The 13017-nt window shown below is 39.3% G+C and overlaps 1 protein-coding gene across 9 annotated transcripts in view; it reads left to right on the top strand.

Annotated features, from left to right (window-relative positions):
* The window catches only part of cadpsb (Ca2+-dependent activator protein for secretion b), a 156156-nt gene that overhangs the window by 40626 nt on the left and 102513 nt on the right, over positions 1–13017 (top strand). For all 9 annotated transcript variants that reach the window (XM_088338162.1, XM_088338164.1, XM_088338158.1 and 6 more), the window contains exons 2-3: positions 2282–2395; positions 9742–10074. In XM_088338162.1, the coding sequence (XP_088194288.1) occupies positions 2282–2395; positions 9742–10074 (447 nt within the window). The remainder of the gene's footprint in view (positions 1–2281; positions 2396–9741; positions 10075–13017) is intronic.

The raw sequence follows: 13017 nt of genomic DNA, 5'->3' as shown, positions 1-13017 counted from the left end.
CGTTGTCGTCGCAGAACACTGGTCTTGAAGGCAAACAGTGGTCGTCTATTCTGGTATGGTTGGGTACACAGGAAGTCGGATATCATAGCAATATTTGTGGTCCAAGATGCAGGCGAGGGGTCAGTGTTCCAGTAAGTCCAAATAGTGAGGGTAACAGTCCAACAGTTCGTCAGTCAGTACTCAAAAGGCTGAAACAAGAGTGCTTTAGACACAACAAACTAGCAACTAACACAGAGCCAAGGAGACAGAGTACTTACATAGTGACGAAGGCGAAAATCAAGCAGCTGTGAGGGGTAAAACTGAACCTGTGAGTAAATAACTAAACATGGTGTGGTCAGATAAAAAAAAAAAACATAAAAAGAGAGAGAGAGAGAATTTGAATATAGGAATTTTGACACAAAGCAAAAGAAGAAGGTTCGCTGTAAATGATTCAATACAAAAAAACTACATAAGTAGAAGTTTTTTCCGTGGTCTCCAAATTCAAATATAATTTCCTGACATAGAGTTGTGTGCTTTTACGAGTGACAAATATATCTGCTTGAGCTCTCGTGAATTTAGGTCAAAACTTTAATCAAAAATTTCCTTTCCAGACCTTACAAACACAACTTCAATGCTTCACTGATGTTTGATTTCAGTGCTATCTCTGCGCTTTGCTCTTGCTTCCAAACGGTGACCTCAAATATCCACTGAAGCTACATTCATCTGAAGGTTTGGCACTGCGACGGGCAGACACAAATTCAAAATAGAACATTTTATTCAAGTGGGATGGGAAAAAAAAACACCATTCCAAGATTGACTACTGCTGGTGTGCTGTGCATGGATGCGCTGGTGCAAGCTTTTCATCACAGGCGGCAAATATGGCGCAGTGCCGTAAAGCTAAGCTATCGATTTAACAGTCTTTACTCCTTCTTGCACCCGAGGTCATGACCCGTGTGTGTGATGCCTGAGAAAAGGAGATTGCGGATCCAATCAGAAAAGACGGGATGTTTAGCTTTCTCTCCAAGAAATGATGCCTTTTGATGCAGAGAGATTTGGGAGAATCTCATTAAGCCTCTTCGACTTTCAGCTGCATCTTCATTGGATATTACAGGCAGTATTGGGTCTGTTACTGTAAAACAGTAATTCATTACATTTGCTAGTTACTTAATTTAAAAAGTAATTCAGTTACCCCCCATATTATTGACACCCAAATATAGCATTTTAATTTGAAAGTAACATTAAAGATGACATCCTAAAAATGATTTAAAACAGTCAAATAATAAAATAAAAGTGAGAAAATGGTTACCCCAACCTTTAAAAGCAGTGAAGCCTTTATATTTCTAGGCATTTGCCATCTTGAGAGCTCGCAAACAAACACTTAGCCGAGACACTCCTTATCCATTTTCGTCTCTCGGCTTAAAACCACTTGAAGATCTCCTTTTCTATTTCTGGGTACTGTCCAAGATGTTTCTTTCCCCCAGCCATGGTGTATTGCCACCATATTTTTTCAAATAAAAATACCAAAACTCAGCACACATTTACCGTAAATTCTGTACTCAAGTTTGCCTGATTGATTTCTCGTTGGTTTGTTGTTCCTGTATAAGCCACACCTTTCTCCCCAGATTCTGCCTATCATTCGCTACTTGTGAAACACAACTAAATATGCGCAAATAAGCTGACATTCTGATTTCAGTATTTTGTTGTTGTGAATTCCGCTTTGATTCAAGTATATGTGATAGGACGAATATCTCCATGAAGGGTAAATCAACATTCTCATACTCGTGCTTGAGACGGCGCCACCATTCCTGTCAGTTGTACTTAATAGGTAACTATAAATATGCCTGCCCAACCTACAAAAGATGTAGCTGGCGGATCGAGTATTTGATGTGATAGCTTTCAAAATCAGGATTTAATAAGTAGCAGAATAATACAATAATGCACTATGTGGTAATGACATTTGAGTTACAAAATTTTGTCAATAACACGTTACAGTAATCATTACAGAGAAGTAATTGTGTTCCAGAAATTCGTTCCTGTATAACTATTAGTCCCAACACTGACTGCGGGCCCTGAAAGTTGCAGACTGTAAGACTTTGTCAGGACTGATGAGGAGGCATTGGTGGACTACATCTCCTAGCTGGGCTGGGAGTGCTTTGTTTCCCTGAAACTAAGTTATGGGCTGACAAGAACATTTGAAAAGTGGTTGGATAGCATTGTTTCAGCTAATGTGCACCCATTTGCACAGGGTTGTCTAATCTCGCCTTAATGCTGCCTTGTCCTTTGTCTGCCCTTGCCCCGACAGATAACAAAGCAGCAGCTTCAGCAGACCAAGGATCGCTTCCAGGCCTTCCTCAACGGAGACACGCAAATTGTTGCAGATGAAGCTTTCATCAATGCTGTGCAGAGTTACTACGAGGTACCAGCACACCGTAATCACCGAGGCGCACGTTCAATCACAACCATTTTTCCGCCCGTGCCAAGCCTGGATGACTTTCTGAATTCATCACGTCCCAGAACATTTCTGCTGATTGTAGAAGTGCAGAAACGTGGATTGCTGCAGCAATTTTGCCTCTCGGAGTTGAGCCGAGCGTTTTTCGGGCTGTAAATTCAGGCCTCGCGCGGAACCGCTCGAGTTTCCATGTCAAAATGCTGAAATATATGCGGCTGAGTGATAAAATGGTGGCTGAGGTTTCTCACTGTGCAGATTATGACTCAGACCATGTGGCTGACACAGCCGTCTTTCCGAGCTCACGCTCTTCAATTCACATAATGAGGCAAGTCATTATTACTGTGCAAGCTAAATACATGAAAGATAACGAACATTGAAGGTCAATTCTTTTAACAAACAAAGCAATTATGGAAAACTACACACACCGTATGTAACATGTATAACAATCAACTTTAATTTTTCATTAGAAATCAATTTTGTGACAACACGTGGCAAAACAACAAAAAAAGACGTGCGGGAATGCTAAAAATGTAATGACAATGTGAACTATGCACACTATACAATATGCACACTCTGTATTTATTGTCCTTCACTAGTCCGATTCATCATCAGATGCACCTAAGAGTTGTTTCCCTCGTCGTGCTTTTGTGGATTTATTTCCATTTTTCAGGACGACTCTCTGTTTTCTCCAATCTCTAACGTTTATCTCAGATACAATGAATTTTCAGCTAGCTGTTTAAATTCAATGAATTTCAGCATGATTCAGATATTAGTAATTGCGCAAAACAGCAAACAGTCAGTTTGCGCCGGGCGAAGAAAGAAAAGAAAAGCCTCTGTTCAACCTCTCTCTCATGAAGAATTCCTATAATTATTATAGAACTTCCACGCGAGTTATTTGAATAGTATTACTAAAAATAGACCATAAATGTCTTTTGTATTGAGAGATGTGGTTAGATTTAACGTTTAGCATATGCAGTCAGCGATATTTTCGGCTGATGAAACAGTACACAAATGATAAAACCTTGTGTATAACGCGGACCCAAACCTGATTATTTTTTTGGTTAAAAAAAAGCGCTTTACTCACAAAAAAATATGGTAAATCCACAAAAGTGTGTACATGACTGTGGAAGTTAATAGATCTAACATACGGCATTACGTGTCATGTTAATGAGGGTGAGGATGGATACAGCTTTCATACAGTAGCTCTATTTCCATTTATATTTCCTCCATACAAAATAATTTATTGTGTTCACTGAAGGGTAATTCTTAAGCAAGTCACGCAAGACAAAAACATCCAAGTATGTTGCCACAAATGAGAAGCAGTCAAGGAAGATGTTGGCCATTGACAACGACAACAAACGTACAGTAATCAGAATTATTTTTACACTGATTGGACAGTTTTAAACATAACATGAAGGTTTCATTTGGTTTTCCAACGCAAGGTCTGAAGGCCAAACACAATTTGAAAAACAAGCTCAAGCGAACTGCCTGTTTTATATGTAAACACAGGAGATCAAAATTAGAGAACATCTTATAAAAAAATTGAATAATTTTGAAATAATACCACCTTCGCTCTTCCACAGTTAAATTACATTTTATTGTGTCTATATCACGGTACTACAACACTTTTATTTTTAACAAAATGACTAAAGGCATTTCACCAAAAATATTTTGTAGAAAACACACTGATCAAAATTAGACAAAAACAATGACTTTGTCATGGAAAACAAATTTTGAAGGTTACAGGCCTCTGTTGTGAATTATTTAACTCACCTGCAGCCACAGGATAGCACTAGTCTCTCACACTATTCTAGTGTGATTTTGCTCCATTCTTCTTCCAACCTTCTCCACAGTTCGGTGATTATAGTGGTTTTCTTGAACCTTACTTTGTCACCAAGGATATTTCAGTTGTTCTCTATTTGGGTTAAGAACAGGACACTGGGCAGGCCATGCAATTAATTCAATGTTTTCACTTTAAAAAAATGATTTACCCGTTTTGCTGTGTGACATGGAGTCATGCATTAAGACTGATTAAATGCAAGTAAGGAAGCAAGGTTCTGAAACAAATTTGCATGTAGCTGTAAGAGGCTCAAGTCCTGCTGCAGACAACATGCCCCAAACCATGACACTTCCTTCTCCACCTTTCACTGACTTTTTTTACAGACTGTGGGTTTTGCTTCCCATTAGACCCAAACAAATAAATTGGTTTTCATCACTGAAGTGAACTCTGGACCAGTTCTCCCCTGTCAACACAACATTGCTCTTCAGCAAAGCTATTTTTTTCACATGTATTTTTCTAGTGAGACGTTTGGTCAATGCAGTGTGGGCCTTTAGTCCAATTGCTTTTAAACGGCAATACACTGTATGGTGAGACAGATCCTTACCATGTTCAGCATTGAACAGATGAGCATCTCCAGCTGCAGAGTGGAAACTATTACCCATTGACATCCTTAGCAGTGACCTGTCCTCTCTAACATTCATCTTCCATGGACAACCAGCCTTCTCCGGTGACATGAATGAGTTTGTAGTTTTGTAAAGATATTCTTGAAATCACAGATTTGGAACCATTAACTAGTCTTGCTACGGCTGATAGTGTCATTCCTCTTGTCTGGACAACCTGCTGTTGGAGGCTTTGTCACTTTTAAACGGCCCACCGTCTTGCAAAGTCAGTGAAACTGGCAGTTAGAATAACAATTCAATAGGGTTTGACAGATAATCCAATTCCATAAATCTGAGATTGTCTGTGTCTTGATTGAAGTGTATTAAACGCTAAAAAGATTGTATCCAATCTTTCAAATGATGAGACTTTTTGAGAGAGTTTTTTCATCCTGTTTCCATGATATGAATATCTGAATAATTTATTAAAAAAAACAATACTGCTACAACATATTGCTGAATTTCAGGCGCTTGCATCTTATTTAATATTTACAACAATTACTACTCCTAGTCCTGACTCTTGACACCTGTCTCTGGACTACATTACATGATGGCTGGAAATGTGTCAAGAACCAGAACATGATCAGGACCCAAACGCGTGACGTTTCTCACACAATCCTTTTATTTTACGGGAAATGGGGAGTCATGCACCTTAGGCAGCATTCTGGTGTGAAATGATAGGAAGCCAGAGGCCAACGAGATCGATACCAATTGCCCGAGTAGATATCGGACAGATGGGGTCGATACCGGACAGGACGAGACAGACAGGATTGATAATGAAACAGGATATCGAAAATAAACAGGACAAACTACACGAGACGAAAACTGGAGAGAATAATAAACAGGACAAAAATAGACGGGAACAAAACTGGAAACCGATATTAAACAGGACAAAAATAAACGGGAAAAATACCGGACAGAGATACCAACAGGGTTATCCATCCATCCATCCATCATCTGCACCGCTTATCCTCAGTAGGGTCGCGAGGGTGCTGGAACGCATACCAGCTATCTTCGGGCAGTGGGCAGGGGACACCCTGAACTGGCAGGTCACACAGAGACAGACAATTCACTCGCTAATTCACACCTAGGGACAATTTGGACCAGCCAATTAACCTGACATGCATGTTTCTGGAATGTGGGAGGAAACCACAGTGTCCGTAGGAAATCAACGCAAGTATGGGGAGAACATGCAAACTCCACACAGGAAGGTTCGATATTATGACTTCAGAACTGTGCCGCACACGAGCTAAACACTGTCCCGCCGTGCTGCCCTAAACATGTTTATCTTTTCAATAAAAGTCTTAAAAGTAAATATATAAAACATTATAATGGAAAATATACCGCTCCTCACACTAAATATTCTGTCACTGCAATCACAACCGCAAGCCACATTTATAGTTGCTTGGAAGAGAACGTTCAAAACAGCACTTACAAAAAGTCTAGACATATCGCACGTCCACCAGTTTTTCATATCCAAATTGACACCAAAATAGATAATGTCAAAACCTTTTGGCATTTATTGTTGACTTATAATCTGCAAATCTCAATCAAAGGGAACAACTTTTTGAGTAGGAGCAATAAAAAAAAGTAATTGCACACTGTTTGCAGACTCTCTAAAATCTGGTGTCAGCACTTTGCCTTTACATATTTTCATCCCAAAGTACCAATGAATGAAGTAAAGTAATATCTTAAAGTACCGGGCACACATATTTTGAGCTAATTTCCCCAAAATGACAAAATACAAATAAAAGACTCAAATGATTTCCTTTAGCCGTAAAACGCAGCAAAGTAAGCTATTATAATAACGATCAAACAGGCGCTCATTTTCTTGCGAGAGTAGTGCCTATTATGTGATTTTTAATAAACATGTTTCCCCTTGGGATACGTACCTGTTATAGGAAAAGTGTGCTATTTGTTTGAACTTTGCACATTTCGAATTAATATGTGGACGTGAAAAAGACATTACCTCTTGGTAAGGCAGATTTGCTGTGTGTTTGTGTCCTAAAGATGCAATATTCACAGGAAACTATAAATCACCAAAAATATACAACAACAGCCTTTAGATAGTAAATTGCATGTTTATTTCACACAATAATTACCTGAATTACTATCGTTTTTCCTTTTAATTCGGTTGTGTATTTGACATGTTACTATAACAATAGATTCTATTCTAGTCTTCTAGTCCAGTCCAGTCCAATCCAGTCTAGTCTAGTCTAGTCTATTCCATTGTTCTAAATGGAAGGTTATTGACAGAGGCATAAGAATATATCGATTTATTTATCCGATCAAATTTGAATTTATGGCTTGGGTTTTAAATAGCTTCAATTAGGTTCACTAGATCAGGGGTCTATATCGTGGTGCCCCAGGTAGCCCCCTAAGAACAGCTGAGAAGCCCGTGTGTTGGTTGTGAAAACAAAGTAGCTTACCGGTGATGGGTCATTGTGATTTTATATCAAATTTGACTTTAGATGGCATGATGTTTTTGTGGCCTATTTTATTTCTAAAAATTACAACCTGGGGGTGTAATAGCTATAGTAATAACATTAGTTATTTTACGACTCACCGGTATCCCTTTCAGCTAATGAGTAACAAAAGAAGCCCTCAGATTCAAAAATGTTGGTGACCCCTGCACTAGACTGTATGCATTTTATAGATTTTAAACATTCAATCAGTCCAGTCTTCAGCTTGTAGCCATTTTTTAAAAATTTAGCCCTATTCCTATTTGATTTTGACACCCCTGCCTTAGTCCTGCTGGCTTTAAATAATGAACGCATTGACAAATAAATAAATAATCTGCCCTGAAATTGTGGAGTAAAACAAAGCTAACCTTCAGCTATACAAAAAAGACAAAAAAGAACACGGACATGCTCGCAGTTTGATTCAGTATTAGACACAGACATTTGTTTTGATGATAGAGTCCCTTTTTTAAATCCCAATTGAAATTGCTTTCGTGGTTGAAAAAATATATTTTAATCATTGTTTGTGCTTTATTTTACTGCCAGAACAAGTGGGAGACACAATAATTAATTAAACCATTGATTTTCCCAAAGACTTCTGTGCCTTTAAAAGCCTCTTTAGGCAGGAATCGATTGTTGTTTGTATATGCACGTCCTTCAGCAAATGGTCTGCCCAGTTGGATGCCGAGAACAAAATGTGAGCGTCCTTATGACAGAGCATCCAGCTTCTATTGTTCCGTTGATGCCGTCATCTTGTCTGTCATTGTCAGGCTGTCATTAGCAGGCGGCCATGTTTTTCAGCTTCCCCATGTGCAGTCCGTAAACCAGTTCCTTGTTAACAGCTAGAAAAACTGTGCAATGTGAAGTCCAGGGATGTCAAAGTCATTACTGAATCGGGCCACATTGTTTATCTAATTTCCCTCACAATGGTTCTGTGTATGCATTATATAACTAATTGTGCCTTCAAACCTATTGTTATGGTCATTTTTTTTCGTGTATTTATAATTCAGAACTAACAGAAAACTGAAAAGATTCTCTTTGGCAGTAAACACTTAAAAGGACTTTGTGTTTTATTTGACCGCTAGATTTTGCCAGTGTATTGTGTAGTGCAAACACAAATGACCGCTAAGAAGCACAAGAAAGGATACAAGCTACGAAAGAGACCGAACCGCACCATTGTTCCTCAAGTTTTTCCCCACCTAGGCTTTTACAAGGTTATTGGTTAATGGGGTACCCGTAGCACCAAAATAGCTGACATTCATGTCAGCTCCGTCTTTTTCTTCTGCTTAGATAATGAGCGTTGTGCCAGATTTTTTGATTATTCAAAAACTGGGGGTGGGGGTTTGGGGTGTTAATGGCATGTAATCTGCAGAAATAACTGATTAAAAACATTGAATGTCACTAAATGTTTGATGAAATTTGTGTGACATATGTTTATATTCTGCCTGCAATGATGAATAATGTCAGTGTAGTTTTATTTTAAATATTTAATGCTTGCTAAGACTGCTTATAATGCCAGTGTTGGTTTATTTTCCAATGAAAAAAAATTATATTAGATTTTATTCTGGTTGCGAATGAGAAAGCGTATAATGCTAGGGTAGTGCTATTTCGACTATTCAAGCTTGCTAAGAATTTTAATTTAGAATGCTAGTGTTCGTTAATTTTGACTATTGAACGCGAGGTTATGACAATTATAGGGTGCTTGCAAAAAGTATGCTTGTAATGCTAGGGTTGTTCTATTTGTGGTCACTGCATCAAGGATGCCTTAGTTCCATTTATTTATAATGAGTGTCTGATAATGAATAACCAAAAATCATTTGAAACGACACTGAGTAATATGTGACCCCAGATGTCAATGTATTGTGTAGTGCAACCCAAAACGAGTGCTAAAAAGCAAATAAACACTTTTTAGGAATGTGTTTTAACCACAAGTAGGCGTTAAATCAGGGTTTTTGACTCTCAGAAATACTTTTTGTTATTAATTAGCTACCAGTTAGATGTATACATTTCTAAAATAATATGTTGTTACTGTGTTATTAACAGGTTAATTATTAGAAGTAGGTTTTCAATATAAACAATAAATAACTCAAAAAATAATTTTACTCAAAAACCACAATGACCCAGCACTGGTGAGCTATTTTCAGTACCGGTGGTGGGCTACTCAGCTGTCCTCATTTGGCTACCTGGTGCCTTGGTGCAGCATGTCGAAGACCCCGGTGCTAAATAATACACACTGTCCCAATGAAATAGTTTGTGAAGGAAAAATAGGATACTTGTGGAGAAAAAAAAGACACAGTAGATGGAGAAAATGCTTGTATTTTCCAGTAGAAGGGGAAGCTAATGATTTTACAGTGCAGTATTAAGCTCACTGCAGTAACCATTAATCTTGCAACCGTATCTGCTCCCTCTCATACAAAGGTTTTCCTAAAGAGCGACCGTGTGGCAAAAATGGTCCAGAGCGGCGGCTTCTCTGCGAGCGACTTCAGGGAAGTGTTCAAGAGGCACATCGAGAAGCGAGTTCGCAGCCTCCCGGAGATTGACGGCCTGAGCAAGGAAACAGTGCTGAGTTCCTGGATGGCCAAGTTCGATACCATCTACCGTGGAGACGAAGACCCGAGAAAAGCGCAGCAGCGAATGACCGCCAGCGCCGCTTCCGAACTCATCTTGAGCAAGGACCAGCTGTATGAAATGTTCCAGAATATCCTGGGCATCAAAAAGTTCGAGCACCAACTGCTTTACCAGGCCTGCCAGGTACATTTTAGATCCAATGATACAGGTTTATTTAGTATGGCTCATCAGTACATCTGCCTTGGAGATTAAAATCACTATTTTAATGCATCTGGGCTGGGAATGTGTATATATAACCCCTTTTTCAGTGTATATACTGGTATATATATAAATATGTACCAGAGCTATACCCTCCCAGTGGAAGGCAAGAGTCAAGAATGCATTCACATTTTTTACTCTTTCTGGGAGATTGATACAGAGGAGGGGATTCCCAGCCCACTCGCTCAACCCAACCAATGTGTTTCAACATCTCGTTGGGAGTCGTTTGGTGACCAAACCCCTCAATTCCAACCCCTAATGCCGAGCGCCAAGCAGGGAGGTAGTGAGTATCTATGTTGTAAGTCTTAGGTATGACCCGGCCGAGGCCTGAACCAGTAATCATTCTCAGGGCGGGGGCTCTACCCCCAAGGCCACCGAGCTGGCAAATAAACTTAAATTTTATAAACACAAAAGCATTCAGAATTTTGTACTTGGATCGGTATGCCAGCAAAGTAGAAATAGTTTCTACATTTTTTTGAGATACTTTATGCTGTGAAGCAACCTAAAAACTGAGCTTGTTCAGAGTTTGTAAAATTTCACAAATTATTTGTCTCAGTTTTTACATTATCATATGATTACAAAAGTTACAATACTTCCTTGGAAAAAATAAGATCTCTTTCGCAAACAAACTCCTGTAAACCTTAGTTTTATCCCTTATACTAATTTGACTGTAAAGCTCCAAAAGGCAGTTTTACAAACAGTTTAACCTGTTTTAATCTGTATAGCACTAGTAAGGAAAACATGTGACAGTGAAAGCCACTAACTAGAAGCATCACTATCTTCTTTTATCATTGATTACATTGTTTGACCAGGCGATTTGCTTCTCGGAATGTTTTAGAGCAACTACTAACCCACTACTGTTTCATGCAACGGCTAGAGAATTTACAAGCCCTTTTGTCTTTTTAATGTTAAGACACAATGTTTCTCGTAGCGTTTAGTGCTAACATTTATTAGCTTGGCTTCTTTAGCTTCTGGCCATGTCTTTTTCTAATATGCACATGTTCTTTCTTCGTTTACTACTGTTGATTTGCCTCTGCCTGTTTGAATTCAAAGTAGATTACAAATCACTTTTGAAGGGAGCCCCAAAGCAAAAAAAGAAATCTCTTACCGTTGCTTTTACTTGTAAGCTATCTATATCTGGTAATGTCCAATGCTTTACTTGAAGGGGTGTAGATATGTTGAGATTACAGACCGGGGCCTTGTGTCATATATAACTCTCTCATCCTGCTGTCGTTGCTACTTTAGTGCTCTCCATGGGAATGTTAAAAGCAGCCCTAATGTATTCCTTCTTCAGCAGCACCATTAAAAGTCCTATCACGGCAGTATTTGAAAGGAACCTGCGGGGCTCTTGCACGTGTTTATTTAATGCATCAAAACCCACCTCTCAAAGCGCAAATGAGGTTTGAGAGTTAATAAATCAATCTGTGTGTCCATCTGTGAATGTTGGCGAGGTTGAAGGAACGAAACAACGCGCTTACTAATGTCCCGGCGCCTTGTTTGGATGAGATCAATGCGTGCTTTCCGTTCCTCAGTGGGCTTCATTAACTTGATGTTTCCAATGCTATTCTGTAAGACATTTCCATAGCCTCCTTTTCGTATTCCTTTGATGATGCTTAACCTAGTTTGGTTGAGTTACCAGTAAAGTTTGATTTTATGGGGTCACAAATCTGCATGCAGAACATCTGCAGCGGCTCCTTCGAGAAAACACCGCAGTACAGTTTATTTCGATTTTTGCTGTGAATGGGGACCAAAGCCACCCGCGAAAAGTGAAAATCCGCAACGTATCATCGCACCTTAACAATACTCCCAAAAGGGTTTAACTTTCCCAAGATGATGTCATTACCGACTGAGTGTATAAAACTGAAACAAAAAATTATAGATCTTCAAATAATCGGACACAACACATAATAGCAGTTAAATAAATGGTTTTATTGTCGTTATACAAAAGTAAAACGAAATTGGAGGCAACCCCTTTTTCAGTGTAAGAAAGCAATTTAGAGAGCGGCCGGCTAGGTACGCACAAGCATTGGGTGTTCTCGATGGAGACAGTTCTCTGCAATTATTGAAATAATACAGTCCTGAATGAAATGATTTCCCACGAGTTGCGGTTCGAAGTCATCCACTTCATAGCAAAGGGATCTGGCGTTGGCAAGACAAAAGGGTCTGCTGTGGTGGCTGAGGAGAGTTGTTAGCCTAGCCGTTAGCAGTCAGCTAAACCAGCAGCACCACTATTGCCTTCTCCCAGACGCTGCCGGAACCACGAAGTATCCGCTAGTGATTAGCATTTATTTGCGTTCTTCTGAGTTTCTTTAGAGTCTGATTTCTTTGATGATTTTATTTTCAATGTAACGAGCTGCCAAAAGCTAGCGGCCGCTATCCTTCCCTTCTTTTTTTTTAATTCGAAGGTGTTGACTGCTCGTGCCAGGCTGTTTGACTGACATTGTACAGCAGCCTATCACGGCCGCGCTCACAGTCACACTCACCCAACATAGAGTGCCCTCCTTAATCTGTCCCCACTGAACACAACGAAAAAACACTTCATTTAAGAATCTGCGAGGGAGTGAATCAGCAATAACCGAGGTGCGAAGTAGAGAGTGGTCTCTGTACTGTATTTTCTCGTGTATTAGGTGCTTTTTTACGGAAAAACGAACTCAACGTGTTGGTATGCATTACACACAAGGTTTTTCCGTATTTGTTCAATGATTAATCAGTTGAAAAGTATTGCTTGGAAACCTTTAAAGCATTAGTTGCAATGGAAATCAAAGCCAGGTCGGGGCGGTGAGTGCACCAAATCTGTCATGATGTAATACACCCCCTTACCCCTTGGAGGCGCAAACCAGGTATAAAACTTGGCACAATCTCATCACA

The sequence above is a fragment of the Urocampus carinirostris genome, chromosome 6 (genome assembly GCF_059441175.1).
Source record: "Urocampus carinirostris isolate Australia breed hairy pipefish chromosome 6, RoL_Ucar_1.0, whole genome shotgun sequence".
Classification (NCBI taxonomy): Eukaryota; Metazoa; Chordata; class Actinopteri; order Syngnathiformes; family Syngnathidae; genus Urocampus; species Urocampus carinirostris.
The sequence above is the reverse complement of the archived record's forward strand: the minus strand, read 5'-3'. Positions and strand labels throughout refer to the sequence as shown.